This window comes from Puntigrus tetrazona, chromosome 25, assembly GCF_018831695.1.
Source record: "Puntigrus tetrazona isolate hp1 chromosome 25, ASM1883169v1, whole genome shotgun sequence".
NCBI classification, from domain to species: domain Eukaryota; kingdom Metazoa; phylum Chordata; class Actinopteri; order Cypriniformes; family Cyprinidae; genus Puntigrus; species Puntigrus tetrazona.
In genome coordinates, this window is record NC_056723.1 from 3,495,214 (window position 1) to 3,515,489 (window position 20,276).

Sequence of the window (20,276 nt, forward strand, 5' to 3'; positions counted from 1 at the left end):
TGTATGCATGGATCTCTGTGTGTGTGTGTGTGTGTGTGTGTGATAGCGTGAAAATGCATCCATCCATACACGCACAGGTCCAAGGCCTTTATGTTTGAAAATATAAGCACCTGAAGACTAGCTCTATTCTTCCCCATTCTTTTCAATGGCCAACCATTTTTGACAATTGTGACTGTGCAATTTTGTACAAAATAAAAGCATTTAAAAGTTCCAGATTAAACATTAAAGCACACTATTGTGAGAAACAGTGCAAATTTCTATCAGTTTTTATTGTGCAAATTATTCAGCAATTTTTTTTACTAAAAAAAAAAATGAGGTACCTACTTTCAGGATAAATGAGGCATATGATTAATCAGATGCACATAGAAACACAAAACCAGTTCTAAATAAAGACAACAAGTTGATAAAAAAATAACTTTCAATATTTAATGATAATACAGAGTTAATTATCATATCTTTTGAAGGCAATTATCATTTTTGCCTTCAAAACACACAAGTGTGACAGGAATCTAAGCTCAACACAAGGGTTTAAAAAAATAAGATACAGACCATTATTTGGTTGTTCAAATATTTGACATGGCTTTTTCTTAATTACTGGCTCTAAAAAGAATGGCGTGTGATTTTTCTGGCACTAAAATAATCGAAATAATCTAAAAACAAGCAGCTCGATCTCCCACTGCTGTAAGATCAGAAAAATAAACTGTACCTTTGTGACTAATATTCCCTCCCAAGCCTGAGTCAGTATTCCCAACCTGAGTCACTGTTTATATCAAATCCCGTTTGAATCTAGGTCAGTGTTTGAAATTGGGTCACGTTTTTTTTTTTTCCGGTTTATTTTCTCTCTATTAACCCTCCGATATTCAGAAAAGCAAGAGTTGATTTTGCTCATATATCTAATATGTCCCTGCTAACACACAGGACAGGAAGAGGAAGTCGGACTGATGCACGATAATGTGAGAAGTCTAAGCGCTGAAACGCCACGGCTTGTGAAGGCTGCAGAGAATCAGCAACAGAACGGATAATGGTAGAGCAATCCTCGACTCTGACCCGCTCTATTGCAGACCCGGGACAGATTGAGCGCTGTTAAAGAGGCTGTAGCCTGCTGTCCACACAAGTGCCAGAATCCAATTCACACATTAGACAGCGAGCACAGGGCCACCTGCCTGCACACTCATCTGGAGCCGTGGCCTTTAAATGATGGGGCCCCTCTAGCCATCTCTCTCTTTAGTCAAAGGTGAAGCGGGTGAAATGTGATTAGTACAGCATCAGCCGTGTTTGAAGATCGCAATCGAGTTCTAAACATGTCTGGGCAAATCTACTTTTAAATGAAAAACAAAATCTAAAATTATAATCAAACCATTAGTGGAGAAGTATTTATAGAAGCTTGTTTCCGCTACTGAAATGAACTTCATAATTCGATTTTTTTATTCTCTGAATTGATATAAATCACATTTTGAGTGAAAAAAAATACTGATATGTACTACTTTATATCTTTACATGTGACTTTATAACTCACAATTGCAAGTTTATGATCACGCGATTGTGGATTTTTAGTGTTTTTTTTTTTTTTTTTTTGTCACACTTTAATGTTTCAGATCAAGCTCATTTACGTATTAATCAAAGATAACAAAAGTGGCCACAACATGCAGTTTTTATTATAAAGTGAAAACTCAGGAACACTTGAGATCTGCTAAGTACTTGAGTCTGGAAAAGTTATAAAGCCATTTCTAAAGCTTTGGGACGCCAACGAACTATAAAGGGAGCCATTATCCACAAATGGTGAAAGCGTGGAACAATGCTGAACCTTCTCAAGAGTGGCTTGCCGGCCAACATTATCCCAAGAGTGCAGCGGCGACTCATCCAAGAGGTCACAAAAGACCCCACAACAACATCCAAAGAATTGCAAGCCCTCACTTGCCTCAGTTAAGGTCAAGGTTCACGACAGAGAAAGAGAATGGGCAAAAATGGCCTGAATGGCAGAGTTCCAAGACGAAAACCGCTACTGAGCGAGAAAAGAACGTAACGGCTTGTCTCAGTTTAGCCAGAAAACATCCTGATGATGCCTAAAATACTCTGTGGACTGACAAACAAGTTACATCTCCGTTACATCTGGCATAAAAAGAACACAGCATTTATTAAAAAGAACATCATACCAACAGTAAAATATGGTGGTGCTAGTGTGATGGTCTGGGGCTGTTTTGCTGCTTCAGGACCTGGAAGACTTGCTGTGATAAATTGAAGTATGAATTCTCCTGTCTATCAAAAAATCCTGAGGGCCAATGTTCGGCCATCTGTTCGTGACCTAAAGCTGAAGCGAAGTTGGGTTCTTCAGCATGACAATGATCCAAAAAACACCAGCAAGTCCACCTCTATATGGCTGAGGAAAAACAAAATGAAGACTTTGGAGTGGCCTAGTCAAAGTCCTGACCTGAATCCTTTTGAGACGCTGTGGCATGACCTTAAAAAGGTGGTTCATGCTCGAAAACACTCCAATGTTGCTGAATTACAACAATTCTGCAAAGACGAGTGGGCCAAAATTCTCTCCACAGCGCTGTAACAGACTCATTGCAAGTTATCACAAACGCTTGATTGCAGGTGTTGCTGCTAAGGGTGGTCCAACCAGTTGTTAGGTTTAGGGGGCAAGCACTTTTTCAGACAGGGCCATGTGGATTTGGATTTTTCATTCATAATATAAACCTTCTTTTAAAAACTGCATGTTGTGTTCACTTGAGTTATCTTTGATTAATATTTAAATTAGTTTGATTGATCTGAAACAGTGTGACAAAACTGGACATACTTCTAAATCAAAATCACATTTTTTCAAAATGTGTATATATAAATTTCTTATTCTTAATCAAAATATAAATTAAAGCATAACACAATATTTTTTATTTGGCAGTATTTTGTGCATATATATATATATATATATATATATATATATATATATATTAAAATGCTAGGAAATGTAATATATATATATATTATTAAAATTACATTATATTAATTATTTTCGTTCACACTTTTAGAATACAGACAACATAATCAGACAAGCGGGACATTGCTCATTTATTTAAGAAAATGATAACAATACTAATAACAATATTGCTAGATAAATTTATGCTCTTTAAGTTAGTTCTTAAAAAATAATATGTTGATGTCTTTGGTATGAACATCTGTTCCAGAAATAGCACAGATTTATCTGCAGGGTTATTAGCCGCAACATGAATAATAAATGAAAAATTTCAAAAGATGTATAGCTTTTAAGCTCTGAAATGAAAAGAAGAAATAAAGGTAAACCAAGACTATTAGGACAATAGGAGCAGTTCTTGGTGTTTCTGTTGGTTGCCAAGAGGCAAAATACAGCTCTGATTCTCCCACGATGTAAATCTGTGGATTTCTCTCCCAATTTAACAGCTTCCCTTCCTCAACGAGAAGTGTCATTAAATTTACCGTTATATATTCCTCACAGGGCTTATGATTTTGCATTGAATCACTCAAGCACAATCAGGTAAAAGGATTCCTCTCCGCCAGCAGTACATTCACCTCTTCTAAAACAGATGCAAGCCCTTAAAAGCATCAGACTGTAAACATGATGCTTATTTCCGGCGCACATCGTTTCAATGAAATATTACACAGCAGTTACATCCTAATGCTGCACATGAACCCTGATCTCGCTCGGAGACGCATTAGCATGAGTGTAGGCGGGTATAATCTATGCTCAGACGTTCACCCCACCAGCTCGCCGGCTCTATCGGTCGCACTCCAGCAATCCAGGGTCATCAGAGTCTTTTCACAATGGCTGTTTCCATTTAACGGTCTTAAATAATCTCTGGCTTCCCGACTCACAGGGAGGAGAGAGAATGCGGGAGGAGAGTTGAGCATCAGGTCACATACTCAGGAAAAATAAACAGTGTTTGACATCAGTGGCCCAAACGCTCTTCCCCTCAGATTTGCATAACAAAGGAACGCAGTCTGACTGACATCTCCATCTGTCAGATGAGGCCAGTGCCCCCAAATGCAGAAAAAATTATCTTGAGAGAGTGTTGCTGCATCCTACACTACTATAGTCAACAAGGTTTGTTGCACCAAGCATCATAATGCAGTTTTACTTGACCACTTTTCAATCTCAAAATATCACATACTGCTCCCTATATTTTCTTCCATCTGGAATTGCTTGAACAAGCAGATAGTCTTGTCCCAAACTCATACAATTGGTCGAGTGAGTGTTGTTACGTCTGGCCTAGTCGTAACTTTCGACACTCATTGTGACTCCTACTGAGCACCAAAAGTGTTTGCAATGGGCACCAGAACTGGATCGTGATGGAGCAATGGAAGAAGGTTACTTGGATTGATGAATCATGTCTTCTTTTGAATAAGGTGGATGGCCAGTGCGTGTGTTATGTACTTGGGTAAGAGATGGCAAGCAAGAATGAGCGATTAATCGAATGCAGCTGCCACAATCTGGTCAGTACAGCAGTTCTGTGATACATTTTCATAACCTGCTTTCACCTATTGAATATAATCGATTAGGAACTTGAGGAAACAGTTTGCATAGCTTCTCAGTGAACTACGGCTCTGTAGTAAATGCTGCTCCATTTGAAAGCATTTGAAAATACCACATAACATGTTTTTACTCCAAACTCACTTCATAATATTAGTCGATCTGCAACTTTGGGAGCAACTTTAGGTACCTTTGTCCACCATCTAAAGTATCTACCATGAGCATGCAAGTATCTAAACTAGACCAACAGAAGAAAGTCACCTGGTCTGATGAAACATTTTCTTTTAAACCAGGTGGATGTATTGTTGTTTACTTGTGGAATAAGGCAGGTTAACAGAGGTAGAATCATGCTCTGCTGGGGAACTGAGGTCATGCCACTCGTGGATGTTACTTTGAAACATACCACCTACCTAAAGATCTTTACAGATCACATACACCCCTTCATAGCAATGGGCTCTTTAGGCAGGATAATACACTCTGTCACACTTCAAATAAAGAGAAAAAAATAGAGAGAGTAAGAGAGAGTTGCTGCATCCTACACTTGTATAGTCATTTTTGCCCTGAAGGTTTATTGCACCAAACAAACTATAATGTAGTTTTACATGACCACTTCCCAATCTCTTTCAGTTCTTCCAAGGTGAAGTGTATAATATCAGAAACTATTCTCCACATCCCATCCTCAGTTTGGAATTGCTTGAACACACGGTCTGTCCCAAACTTACGCCATTGGTTGAGTCAATACGGTTATGTCTGGCCTAGTCAGGCAGGTTTTGGGAAGGCCAAGGGAGGCAGAATCATGCTGTGCTGGGAAACCCTGGGTCCTGGGATTCATGTAGATACTTTGTCAAGTACCACCTATCTAATGATTGTTACAGATTGTGTACACCCTTCATGTTGATGACAGTGGGCTGTTTAAAGGGTTTATGCGCCCCAAAATTAAAATGTTGTCACTAAACACTTACCCCCCATGTCATTCCAAACCTGTAAAAGGTTTTTTTTGTCTTCAGAACATAATTTAAGATATTTTGGGTAAAAACAGGAAGGCTTTTGACTGTGCCCTTGACTTCTTTCCTACTTGTCTCCTTGGATCCAGTATGAAAAAAATCTTTAGAATACTCCATCTGCCATCAGTGGTTCAATTTAAATCTTATGAAGCAAATACTTTTATATGCAAAAAAATAAATAATAATAATAACTTTATTCAATAATTTGTCTTCTCTGTGTCATTCACTATTTTGGAAAGTATGCACAGGATTCAAACTATATATGCTTCTGTCAGCTGTGATATGTTTTCTATGAATATCTGAGCACAAAAAAAAACAAAAAAACATACGCAGTGTGTTCCGTTGATATTCTCCAAAATTGTTTGTGTACAAAAAGTATTCTCGACGCTTCATAACATTTAGATTAAAGCACCAATGGCAGATGACTATGCTGATGCTGTTTATCATACTTTCACTGGATCCTTGATAGTGTAATTAACTTTGCAATGGGAAGGTCACAAGCCACTTGGTAGACCTTAAATTGTGTTCCGAAGATGAACAAAGCCTTACTGCTTTGGAACAACATGGGGGTCAACGATTAATGACAACATTTGGGGATTTTTCCCTTTAAGCAAGATAATGCACACTTCAAATAAACAGTTTTCTTTGCACAATGTTCTGCTGGGTAAACTGGGTCCTAGTATTCATGTGGGTGGTACCTAAAGACTTTTGTGGGCCACATGCAACCTTTTATGGCCATGGTATTCCCTAATGGCAGTGTCCTATTTCAGCAGCACATTGTGCATTGATACAGTGCAATTGTTCAGGAATTGTTTGGGGAACATACAGAGTTCGCCTTCTAATTACTGGGCCAAAAAATCAGTTCCATGGAGGCCCAACCTTATAACTGTTACTAATATCTTGGTACCTGAGGTCTTGTGGAGTCCATGCCTTTATGCATCAGAGCCGTTTCAGCATTATGAGGGGACCTACGAGATATTAGACAGATAAGTATACATACTCACATAGACACACATATAAATCCAAACACATGTTAAAATGTCAGAACTCTACCTTGCAAAAAGGCAACTGCTTTCCTACAGAATGTGTCTCAATTCTCTCTGTGAAGAACGTCTGTGCCTCGCAGCTGTTATAGTTGTTTCTCCACATTAAACTGGTATAGGAGACGGTATTTTAGCTCGAAGCGGTAAAAACTTTCCTGTCTGCGGTCTTGAAAATCAATAAGAGTCCAAATATTGTTGCTTCCACTCCTTCAGATGTATTCAATAGCATAAATGTGTTTAACTTCAAAGTCTTTCTGTACAGTACCTTCGTGTTTTCTCTCGCCATCTCACCGAATGAAAGAAGGGACCTTTTCGCCTCTCCCCTGGTCAACCTGGACCAGATTCAATGTGTGTGCAGGTATCCGTGGGTTTATTTTAACTGTGAGCTGGTGAAATCAGCCTCTGATAAGCTCTGATAAGTTCTGGGAGGTCACAGCAGTGATACGTGTGCACGGCTCTATCTATCAATTCAACATAAATCACTCTGAAAATTCCATCTGTGCGCGTGACCTTCAGGGCAACCAGACTTACAAACAAGTGAAAGACTTACAAACAAGTTTTACATTTAAAGCGAACAGGTTACTATTTTATGACAAATCAACGACGAGGTAAGGTAAAAACAAAAAAAAAAAAAAAAAAATTATATATATATATATATATATATATATATATATATATATATATATATATATATATATATATATATATATATATTAATTTAGATATTCATTTTTTCTTATTTTCTTTGCATTCACAGTAATCTTCCCATTCACGGTTAATAAATGAAAAATGATCAATATATAAAATGAAAAAAATGTTACTGTATTTCCATCAAGTAAATGACAACTGTAAGGTTCATTAGTTGAACAATATTCTACAGTATGTATTAATTTTAGTGAATGCTAATTTCAGCATTTTGTAATGCATTAAAATCAGAAGCCAGAAAATCACAACTTGTGCTAACATTAGTTAATGCACTGTGAAATAACATGAACTAACAATGATTGTATTTTTATGAATTAACTGACAAAGATGCATAAATACTGCAATAAATGTTTTGTTCATTGTTTGTCCATGTTAGTTAATACATGAGCTAATGTTAACAGCTGACACCTTATTGTAGTATTACTCATTTTACATATATGGACATATTAACAAAATCAGCATTTTATGAATAAATGAACACTATATGTTTATGATACCTAATGCAATATTACGCTGGTTAGCTGAACGTTTTGTAAAGTGCTTTACTGGTTAGAATGAAACCTGCGACCTTGCTGTTGCTTGAGGTGATTGATTATCGCAAAACTAAATTATTAAACATAGCTGAAACAAAATTAAATCCATTTTAGTAGACAAACGTGAAAAATACAGATGCTTTTTGATTAGATGGCATTACAAGACTCACAGACTCCCCAGCACCTCTCTCATGTTCTTCACGTATCACTGCTTCTGTGAACGGGTTTATGTAAATGTGTGAATCAGGCTGATGTTAGTGCGAACGCCAGAACTGATTAAAGACAGACGCCGTTCGCAGAGTGTTTAAAGTGCACGAGCGCACCTTGATATCCACCGCGACCCCTGGCTTCATCAGCTCCAATGTTCCTCAAAAGCTTATCACGGTTCTTTCAGATGAAGAGTCTGTAATTTCTCTGCGGTCGGAGTCAAATTCGGTTGATTAAAAGCAAAAAAAGCCTACACCATTTCTATTGTTTTTTCCCCTCAATAAAAGCAGGACTGGGAAAGTTCCCAGCGTGCCGTGCGCTGCGATGTCAACAGTTCAGTTAGCAGTTCAAAAGACCCCCAGAGAACGAGCATTTGAGAGATATGGGTTTTTAGAAAAGTAGAAAAGCGTGTCATTTATGTTGTAAAACAAAATATGACAGTCTCTACGAGCAACGTTAACCACAGACCATATTTTACTCATAAATTCAAAACTGTTACTCCAAAGTCTCAAAAGAATCTACCACGGGAAGCCATTTCTCAAAATAACGATTTTTTTTTCCTCCAGGTTTCAGGATGGCTACAAACTGAGCAGCTCTGTTGTTCTAGTTTGGGTCCAGCTGAAGCTCACGGTATCGACTCTGCAGCACACTTCCAGGAGCATCTGATGAGAATCAGGTTCTTCAAAGGCTTCAACGATCCGTGGACAGTAATGCATGTAAATAGGACGGCAGATTTCTCTGTTGTTCTGATGTTCTCCGAGTTCTGACCCCCGGATCTGCCATTCGTTTCTACCGAGACGAGCTGATCGTGCGCTGTGGCATACGCAAAACCTTTAGCTCTAAGAGAGATGGAGATCTTCTGCATGGCATGAATTGTTTATTTAGAGAAATTGATCGCGTTTGAGAGCGCAGACAGGCGTGTGGCCACGTGAAGATTATGTAAGATTACACTGAACTATTTACTTTTCAGAAATGCTTGTCAGAAGAGCCGCACAGTGCCAGATTTTCTCACGGCCCAAATGCTTGAGATCTCTATGACACACCAGGAAGTGTGTGTGTGTGTGTGTGTGTGTGTGTGTGTGTGTGTGTGTGTGTGTGTATTTAGAAACTCTTTCCAGTCTTAGTCTTTTCATCCACTGATAGCGAATCTCCAGGTGATCGTCTCAAAAAACAAACTGTCAATGTTAATTTAGTTAATTAATGATATAAAAACAGAAAGTGAGATACATTATGAAGCGGTGTTGGGATGCACCATCAAGGTTAAACTGATAATAATGATTAATTTGCGCAAATTATAATTGTAAATCATGGCTGTTTTTTATACATTTCATTAGACTTACTACACTTTGCCTCATCTAGTTCCTGATTTATTATAGTTAGCATTCTCATTAACCCACTTTATACATCGACGACTCCAAAGAGCTTATCTGAAGCTGAAACGGTAAAACTTCTAATATTAATTGTAATAATTCCAAATTATGTTTTTGCGTTTCTATTAAACAAGAAAAAAAAAAAAAGACTTTGTAGTATATTGTGCGTGCACTGATGCGCAGCTTTCTCATGATTGATACGGATACCGTTAATGATAAAAGTATGATAACCAATACGTGGAAGCAATTTAGAATGTTTTATTTCGCTTTTTGAAAAATAGCATTTAAATGATTGTTATACTGCACTGATAAATGAAGCTAAAAAAACTAAACAAAAAAAAAAAGAGAGAAAAGAATAGTAAAATAGTAATAAAACTCCAATACCAATAAAAATAATAAAAGGTTATAATTTATAATAATACAACTCATACTTAATAATAATAATATTATATTTTAAAAATGATTTAAATTAATTTATTACTGTTTTACTGCATTTTTAAAGAAATGCAGCCTACAGTATAAGAAAAAATAAATATTTTGTAATATTTTAAATTATGTAAATAATATAAATGTTTGGTTTTTTTTACCCATGACCCATGGCACCTGTTGTGGAGAGGATGTTACCATAAAAATGTTGTGGACTGAACTTACAGTTTAAACTTAAAATAAAATCGTGAATTGTCTCTGAAAATTCTAAAATGACATTCTTTTACACTCTAAAAACCTCTCTAAAAAAGCGAAATGTCTTACCATTAAGCAACTAACGGGTTTTACCGTACAGAATTGGTAAGATATAAATGTATGTTTTTGTTTATTTGTTCGCAGCGAACAATACGTCACAGCAATTTGGCGAGAACACAAGTGTTTTACCTTTTTTCTGTTCAGAAATAATTAGACATCTGTCGCTACGCCGTGCAAATGCAACATTATTTTGATTTTTCGTTTTTTTTAAATAAAAGACCAGAAAAAAAATGGTAAAAAGAGCTAAACGTGTCAGCGATGGAAGGGAGCGTTGCGAGCGGCCCCAGGAGGTAGTTAGTGCTGACAGGCAGGATGGATGGTGTGGCCAATTACACCCATCAGCTCTCCATGCAACATTTATGAAATACTTAATCAGACGTCAGGGGGCTCGTTTCTCTACTGCCCGGAGAACAGCTGGACGTCCTTACTGCTGTTTAAGAGTGCCAGGAAGAAAGACCACCCAATCCAGCTAAACGATCGAAATACAACCCTGATACCATCAGATCATCCTGATACAACTACATGCAAACTGATACAAATAGTGGGTTTTGCTGTACTCTGATCAACTCAGCAGTGCTGATCCAAGGTCAGTGTAAAGAGGCAAACGGTTAAAAGTCCTTTAAAGATACAGGTTAATGTATAAGTCAGATCTGTGGCACATGTACTCACCCACAAGCCTGTAGATGAGCGTTTCTTAACCAGAACCTGAGAAATCTGCTTTACTTGCTCACCAGTGGATGCTCTGCGGTGAATGGGTGCCATCAGCACGAGTCTATAAAGCTGATAACAACACCACAGTAAGTAATCCACAACTCCAAGTGAAAATCTGCATGTGCTGTCAATCACAAATCCATCAATAAGACATTTTAACTTTAAACCATTGCTTCTGGCCATAATAAAAGTCAATTTCCTGTTATCCTCTCACATCAACAGTTTTGAACCGTTTTTCGCTTTTAAACGGTGTTTGATCTGTGTATATTTTTCTCCAGATTCAGTCAAAATTACTTTTTTTTTTTTTTTTCAATGCAGAAAGCAACATAATCGATAGTGGAATCTTATTTAAGCTAAAAAGCAACGGTTTAATGGTTAAATACTGACATTTTTGGTTTGGTCGTTTGTTTTTTCCAAATGCGCAGCATTTCACTTCACAGGGAATCTTGGACTGGAGTCATATGGCTCAACCTCACAGCAATTCGTACATATTTGGCTAATTCGAACAAATCCGTTCAATTTTCGCTAAACTGTATGTATTTTTTACGCGTTATAAATAGGTTTGTTACCTACACCTAACTCCGCCCCAAACCTACCCATCGCTGGGGTTTTAGACAGATTGTACAAAATCGTACAAGTGACGTCATACGAATTTGTACGTATTAGCCATCTTGTAAAATACGTACGAATTGGTCGCGAGACTGTTTTTAATTAGTCATCACCTCATTGGACACTCATTCTGATGGCACCCATTCACTACAGAGGATCCATTAGTGAGAAAGTAATATAAAGCTTCGAAAATGTCTCCAAATCTGATTTTAAAAAAACTAACTCATCTAGATCCAGGATAGCTTGAGGATGACTACATTTTCATTTTTGGGTGTACCGTTTCTTTAAAGGCGCGCTGCAGGTAATTCAATAGAACTTGCATCCGTTTCGCAAGGCAAGCGCAATAAATCATGTCCGGTTATTATTTACAGCGTTTTCTCCGACACTAATGAGGTGTACGCGTTCGCGAATGCAGCAGCGATTACGAAACCGCGTCAGACCATGTAACAATAAACGAGACCGAGTCAGGCGGATCAGAACTGTGCCACCGAGCGCGGATTCAAAAGAAATAATGCAACTGCAATCATCCGCGTCGTCATCCGGTTCTTTCGTCCTCCACAGAAACCCTTCATGAAAAAGCAGATCGAAGCCATCAATCAGGGAAATTAAATATTACATGAAAATAAACACGCCTGGTATCACACTGCTGATTATGTCACGAGCTGATTTCGCTCTCGGTTCACACTGTGACAAAATCGAGCGCCGGAGGGTTCGGGCTTGATTGTACAGTCAATCATTTCCGTGACATTTTTCCAATTGCGGTGTCGAACGGTGGAAGCCAATTAGCGATGAGAGCTCATTATCTCCCCAGAACGAGTGAATGTCGTCTTTTAATATCTCTAAATAAGCTCCAGGTTTGTAAATGGTCTGGCTGGTTGTTGATCATCATGTCGGTTACTACGTTAGCCGGAAAATTCTTTAATGTTGGTCGGCTAATGAACAGAACCTGTCGCAAACGTAATTAAATTTCATGTGGCTGCACTAAAGTCAGATTATCTTAATATAACGCATGCATACTGCACAGGTAACACTTTAGAATAGGTAACGCTTATTCACTAATAAATATGACTTGCGCCTCAATCGATTCAGAATTTGCTGCTTATTAAAAGTTAGCAAGAGCTTATGAGTTTAGGTATTGGTAGGATTAGGGATGTAGAATACGGTCATGTAGAATAAGGCATTAATATGTGCTTAATTAGCAGTAATTAATAGCTCATTTTCCAGTAGTGTGCATGCTAATAAGCTACTAATAGGTGTAACTGTAAAATAAAGTTTTACTGAAATGGCTAACGGTCACATTAGAGTGCATTTTATTTGATTGAAAAAAGTAAAATAGCATTATTGTGAAATTGCAATTTATAATAACTGGATTCTATTGGAAAATACTGTACATTGTAATTTACTTCTGTGACGAAAAGCTGATTTTGAGCTTCGTTACTGTTTTTAGTCTCACATTATCCTTCAGAAATCCTCCAAATTTGCTGCTCAAAAAACATTTCTTATTACCAATGTTGAAAACAGTTGTGTTGCTTCATATATATATATATATATATATATATATATATATATATATATATATATATATATATATATATATATATATATTTATTTATTTATTTATTTATTTATATATATATATATATATATATATATATATATATATATATATATATATATTTATTTATCACAGTGTAAGAGATACATTGTCACTGTCGATCAATTCAATGCATCCTTGCTGAATAAAAATAATAAAACATTGTGTTAATATGAGTATTATTTAATGCTGTCGAATGGTTATTTGCGATTTATTCCATGCAAAATAAAAGTCCTCGTTTATTTACGTGAAGAGACTGGAGTCTCAATCTAGACTACTCGTGGAAGCAGCACTAAACACACACACACACACACACACACACACACACACACACACACACACACACACACACACACACACACGCATTCTCACGCGCACGCACTCTCACGCGCACGCACTCTCACGCGCACGCACGCACCTGTTTAACCTCATGCACTCATCGCATCCTCCCTTCCTGTTTGCCGCTATCAGGGATAGCACAGGGACATTCTCCCGTTTCAGCACTTCCTCGTTGTTCATATTAGCATTACATACATTTTACACCGCACTTGTCCTGTTTTGTCCGCGTGATGTTAGTCTGTGTGGGCGTGGTCAGTCTTTCTAGCGCCGGCCAAACCTAACGCGCGAGTGGCGGCCGATTATAACGTCAAGGGCTTCCCGCGCTGCGCCGCGCAAACCATTGTCAACATATGAATAGGTGTTTATGTGTGTATTTACGCGTGGAAATAATTTAATAAACGTGTTACGTTTTAAGGATTGTACGTCGATTTATGTATGTAAAGAGGATTGATTTCAATGGTTGATAATGAGAGCCGATATTTGTGTTTCTGTAAATGTTGGATTTACCTGCGGATGGTATGACCCAAAAAAGGGGTGGAGTTTGGCCTATATAAGCGGAGTTTTTTTTAAATAATAATAATAATAATAATAATAATAATAATAATAAATATATATATATATTCATATAATAATTATTGATATTATATACAAATTATTTAATTTACAAACATAACAATATTTGTGTGTGTGTATGTATGTGCATACACAGCACACAGACATACAGTATATTATGTAAACAAAAACTTATTTTGAATAATTGTGTGACAGCACTAGCATCGTTACTCAAGTCCAATAAATCTGACTGCAGTCAGAAAATGCCATTAAATAAAACGAATGTATTATTTAGAAGCAAATTATAAAATTATCCCAACCAAGGCACTCGATCGGGAAAGACAAAGCGTGACATTTAACGTACGTTAATTTATTCCCCATTACCAAAATTAAGACATTATTAATATGCAATCTGTGACGACTTCTTCCCATCAAAGCCACATAACAAATGTTTAATTTTAATAATTCATTCACAGTCTGATGCTCGCAGCAACAGGAGAACGAGAACGAGTGAGAACAGAACAATGTCTCAGAAAAAGTGCCATACCGCTTTAATCGGCGCGATTTTCACCGAATACCATAAGTTATAAAACACATTAAAGAAAGTTTTCTCAAAGGTGACACCGATGTTTAAAAGGGGTCCTTCGCATACGGCATGCACAAAAAAAAAAAAGTGTTAATCTTAAGTGCCTGTAAATACAAAATCAATGAAAAGAAAGTCACACGGCTTACAAACGACATCCAATGGTGACAAAATGTTCATTTTTTTGGGTGAACTGCTCATGTATCGCATCCGCCAGAGGTTTATTTGACACCGAGTCCCCGACAGCCAGTAATGGCCACTTTACGGACACGGATCCTGTCAGATCTTTTTTTTTTTGGCATGTTTAGATCTTGATTTCATTTTCCACGAACATATCATAGACGAATAAATTTCTTCCCGGCTAATCTCCCTGCCAGAAGCCGCGTGTGAGGCCCGCTGACGGATACCAGAGGGACAGCTGGGCTGTGTCTTTGATGGACGTCTTGTGTTATTGGCGTCTGAGCTCTTTGAAGCCGTTTGATTCGGTCTCGTGGGGCACGAGCTCGTCTGACTGCAGTTATCTGCTCTACGGCTGCACCTCCGGGGACGGAAACCAGAGCTGTATACCTCCTCCCGTGATTCCCTGCTAATGCTGCTGCGCTTTATATGCATACTTGATAAAAAGCTTTCCGTGGTAAAAATTCCAAGGCTGCGTTTTAAACGCATATAGAGAGGAAAACAGCGTAACCCGTGGCGTAAGCTTTGACGTTGAGAATACCTTCATTACGCCTTTGGTTCTTGCCTCAACAGACACCTTAACGGCTTTAGTTCATGCTTGTCTGACTCTGCTTGAAGATCACAGTTAGCAAACACTAAAAGAAACAGATCGAGTGTAACCTTGTCTTGCCTCCAAACGTATACATAGAGGAGAGATTCTCTTTATTATTCACTTTTTTCCAACACATAGCTTTATGTTTAAGAGGTTTGCGCCTGTGAATAATTATTTAATAAATCACTTTAGCGTGCAATGTATTTACCTATATAAAGCAGTTACTTATAAAGTAAAATGAATAACGTAATTAATTAACATACATTGTGTGTCTATATTTTATGGAGATATTCCATAGGTCTATCGCATTCATCCTAAACTTATCCCTAAATTTTCTTTTTTAAAAAATTCAATCTAATTTTACTAACTAAAAAGGTCCCCACAAGGTCGAAACTGACTGGTATCGCTATCCCTGTGGGAACATTTGATACCCATAACATAAAAATACCAGGTAAATACTATACGTGTGGTTATTAAAATGTAAATGATTTATTTAGTAAATAAAAAACAAACAGATCGTTTACGCTTTCTTTAATCAAAACGTCAGAATCCATTCATCATCAACAGTAAATACTAAAATAGTTATATTATAACGGCTGGAAATAAAATATGAAATATAACATATGATAATTATTTGCATTAACTTGATGTGTGGAATATACTATTGCAATTTATTTTAATTAAAAACTAAATTTTATAGCATGGAAAAATGCCCAAAATTATATTTAAAAACAATTATTTATATATATATATATATATATATATATATATATATATATATATATATATATATATATATATATATATCTATCTATCTATCTATCTATCTATATATATATATATATATATATATATATATATATATATATATATATTTAAAAAAATATATATATATATATATATATATTATTATATTATAATTATTTGCTTTAACTTGATGTGTGGAATATATTATTGCAATTTATTTTAATTAAAAACTAAATTTTATAGCATGGAAAAATGCCCAAAATTATATTTAAAAACAATTATATATATATATATATATTTAAAAAAATTATATATATATATATATATATATATATATATATATATATATATATATATATATATATATATATATATATTTAATTTACTGGTTTATTTCTTAAGTTCAACACATTTAGTTTTTTTTTACAATGTGTTTTTTTAATATTATTTGAATAATTTTATTATTATTATTATTACTGATATCGTAACTGATTGTTGTCCGTAACATTCATTGCTTGTTGGAGACAATCAAGACACGAATGACTAAAATCCCACGTCACCTCGATGAGCACCTCATCCTAAAGTATCCTGAGTGGAAGCTAATCAGCGATAAAGCAGGAGTTTCCAGCACTTCAGTGACCTCTCGACATGACAGCCGCTCCGGCCTGCACCAGGACAACCGCTCCAAATCAAATTACCCACTGCAAAATAATGACTAACAGCGGAAACCAACCCTAGCACTTCTGGAGGAGCCCAAATGTAATTTTGTGTCTCATCTCATTATCTGGTATCGCCGTTAACTTTATGATTTTCAATTTCTCCTTTTCATGCTTCATTTCCCCCAATTCTACCGTGTGTTTCCCCCTGATAAGAGTCGCATACTCTAATTGACACTAGAGATAAAGTCCTGAAGAACAGCAACTAAACTGTCAGTTTATTCCCCAAATGTCTCGCTGCTGTATAAGGTTTAAGTTCTCAAAGCATTTCTGCCGTAACACGAGATGCGATTTATCCAGAGGCATTTCAGGGATTTTAAGGGCATTGGAGTATTATAAGGAGTATTTGTAATAGTTAAAGCAGTTGGGACTTGTTTACTGCCGCGCACAAAATTGTTTCTCTCAAAAAAAGATTTACATATTTTGTCCTTACATGAGTCCACCTGTAATTTTAGCTGGGATTTCTTGCAACGAAAAACTCAATTTCACTTATTTTTCACCATCTCCGTGTTGCTTCTTTGCTCTTTGTTGTAACAGTGTTTATTTGCATGTGCTTTATGTGAAGTTTTAATAACTAAGTGGCTAAATCAGAACTATGGAAATAAGGTAGACACAGTTGTTTATTCTGCAAGGCATAGCACTAGATATGTAAATGTAAAAAAACCCAAAAAAACATTAATTCTTTAAATGAATTAGATTTTCAAATATTTTGATTAATTTGTTAAGAATTTAATAATTTTACATTTCTAATATTATTACTCAAACATTTGTATTTCAGTTGTATTTTTATTATTATTATTATTACATAGAAACAGGTAATTTTTTAAAATGTATTTTATAATTTTATTATATTAGTAAATATATTCAATATTACTATTTAAACTTTATTTAACTTATATTATTATTTTCCTAAATAATTTATTTTTGATTAATATTTATTATATTAGTACTTTGTTTTATATATATATATATATATATATATATATATATTACTATTTATATACGGTTTAAATTGTATCATTATTATTATTATTGTTGTTGTTATTTCATAGAATATAGTTCAAATGATGAATTATGAATATTATACAATTATTATATTAATAAATGCAAGTCAAATTTGCATTAGTATTTTTAGTATTACTATTATTATTATTAAAACTCAAATAAGCGCATCATTTAATAAAGCCATACACACACACAACTGAATTTAATATGTTTTTCTCAATAGCAACCCCTAACCCTAACGATAATATATACATACATACATACGTAAATACATACAAGTATTTAAATCACTATTAGATCACTATTGCCCAAATGACATAAAAAAAGATCACTTGACCTCAAAACGGTCCCCTACAAATAAACACATAAAATGTAGAAATGAAAAATCGAAATGCAATGCGAGATGGACATCTAATGTTAACGACAACCTCTCAATTTACAAGAGCAAGGTAAATAGTGGTTTAACGCAAAAGTTTGGTTCGAGCGTCACAGATAACAGCCGAAGCTCACGAACGTGGCCTCTAACCTCAACAAAAACCGGCAAACCAGCACGAGAAAAGATTCAGAGAGGAGGAGTTCCCCGTAGAAAGAAAATGAGAGAAATCTTTCAGAAAGAGATGGTCTCCGTCGAGTCTCCTTTTCCAGCTGAGGGCCTGCTGGCAGGAGGTACAGACACGAGCTGCACAGACGCGGGGGAAAATGTCAAATCCTCTCCCACCTCAACAAGAATACCTGCCTCGTGTCAAATGAGCTTTTTCTCATGACTCACCGTCGCAGCATTGTTTGACAGATTCTTATACACTCCGTAGCTTTAGTTCTTCTTGTATAGCTAAGCATTTTCGCGACTGATCGTCTTCCATCACTGGAGACCTCGGCTGAAGAGACTGTAGTGTAATCCTGTCTGGAAGCTCAGATATCATCTCTCAATAAACGCAATGACACTCTCAGCTCCTGTGTGCCGCCATATTTTGCCGTTCATTCGTGGACTGGAGACCAATAACTGTCAGGAATGATTTGGCTGCCGTGTAAAAGGGACCCTAAAGGACAATCGGACCTGCTGGTACCACAGAGAGTCCAGACGATTCTCTAGGACAGAAAACAGCAGCCTGATATATTTTACCGCACTGATTTCCTCAATTAAACTGTCAGCTATCCACCTATTGCCACGGATGGAAAGATGAAAGAAACGCGAGAGAGAAAAACATTTCAGAGGGAATAATTAACAGGATATTACGGACCACTGGCCGTGGTATTTTCAGTACAGTAGCAACCTGATACAAATATCCTTAAATTCAGTCTTCATATAGTCCTTATTTCCTTCGTTCATTGTCAGTTATACAGCGAACAGTCTTTTAGATTCATTGAAAAAAGAAAAACACTGACAAAAAAGAATGGTTTGTTTATAAATCACTAAACTGTTTGTGAATCAGTAGATGTTGATTTGTTGATTCAGTATCGCTCAATAAAACAATTCCCTTCAAACCAGTCAATCACAATCTTTTTTTTTTTTTGTAAATCAGTAGATGTTGATTCAGTAACCGCTCAGAGGAATCACTCAATAAATGAATTTACCAAATCTATTATATTGATTCAAACAAGTGAACTGAGTCTTTTGTTTGTGAATCAGTATATGCTGATTCAGTAATCGTTCCGAGGAATCGCGCGATAAGGAAATTCACAGAATCCATTCGACTGATTCAAACCATTAAATGGAGTCCTTTGCTTTTGAAGCAGCCGAATCAACAGATGTTGATTCAGTAGCCATTTTGAGGAATCACTTAAAGGAATTCACAGACTCCATTAGACAATTTCAAACGAGTCTTTTGTTTGTGAACCAGCAAATGTTGATTCAGTAACCGCTCTGAGGAACCACTCTTTAAATGAACATGCAGATTACATTAGACAGATTCAAACCAGTAAATCAAGTCTTTCTGTACAATTCATTAATAAAATGTTTGCGATTCAGATTATAGTAGTTGCACTGCATGTAATTGATTTCCTAAAAACATACATTTTTTTGTTTGTGAATCAGTGAGAGTCAGATGCTGATTCAGTAACCATTCTGATAGATTCAAAACGTTCGTTCAATATATAGAACAATTAAAAGATTTGCTTTTAAATCATGGCTATGTTATTGATTCACTAAAATAACCAGCTCATAAAATGCAAGCGAATACATTAAGTGAAGGATTCTTTTAATTGATTCTTATTTAATTGATGCGTTTGAGAATACATTGTATGTTTTTGATTCACTGACTGCTTCATAAGAGTCATTTGTTTGCGAATTGCACTACACTAAGCTTGCTAACGGCCTGCAAGTGCGCGTTCTCGCCATTTTTTTTTGCACTCTCTTCACAAACTACTGAAGTAAAATACAGTTCCTTCTGCAGTGGCATGAAGCAGCGCAGGAAAAAGTGATGTAGGAGAAGAAAGGCTGCCCGTGGCTCACACACACACACACACACGCTTACTGGAGTTGTGTCCAGTATAAAGCACTTAGTTACTGACCCATGGGCCACAGATGAAAGCCCGAGACACTTGAATGAT

The 20,276-nt window shown here is 36.2% G+C and overlaps 1 protein-coding gene across 1 annotated transcript in view; it reads left to right on the forward strand.

Annotated features, from left to right (window-relative positions):
• LOC122331248 (major histocompatibility complex class I-related gene protein-like) overlaps positions 1–15,082 on the forward strand; it is a 36,992-nt gene extending 21,910 nt beyond the window's left edge. Inside the window, exon 6 of the mRNA XM_043228794.1 lies at positions 14,870–15,082. Within this exon, the coding sequence (XP_043084729.1) occupies positions 14,870–15,082 (213 nt within the window). The remainder of the gene's footprint in view (positions 1–14,869) is intronic.
• The last annotated feature ends 5,194 nt before the right edge of the window (positions 15,083–20,276 follow it).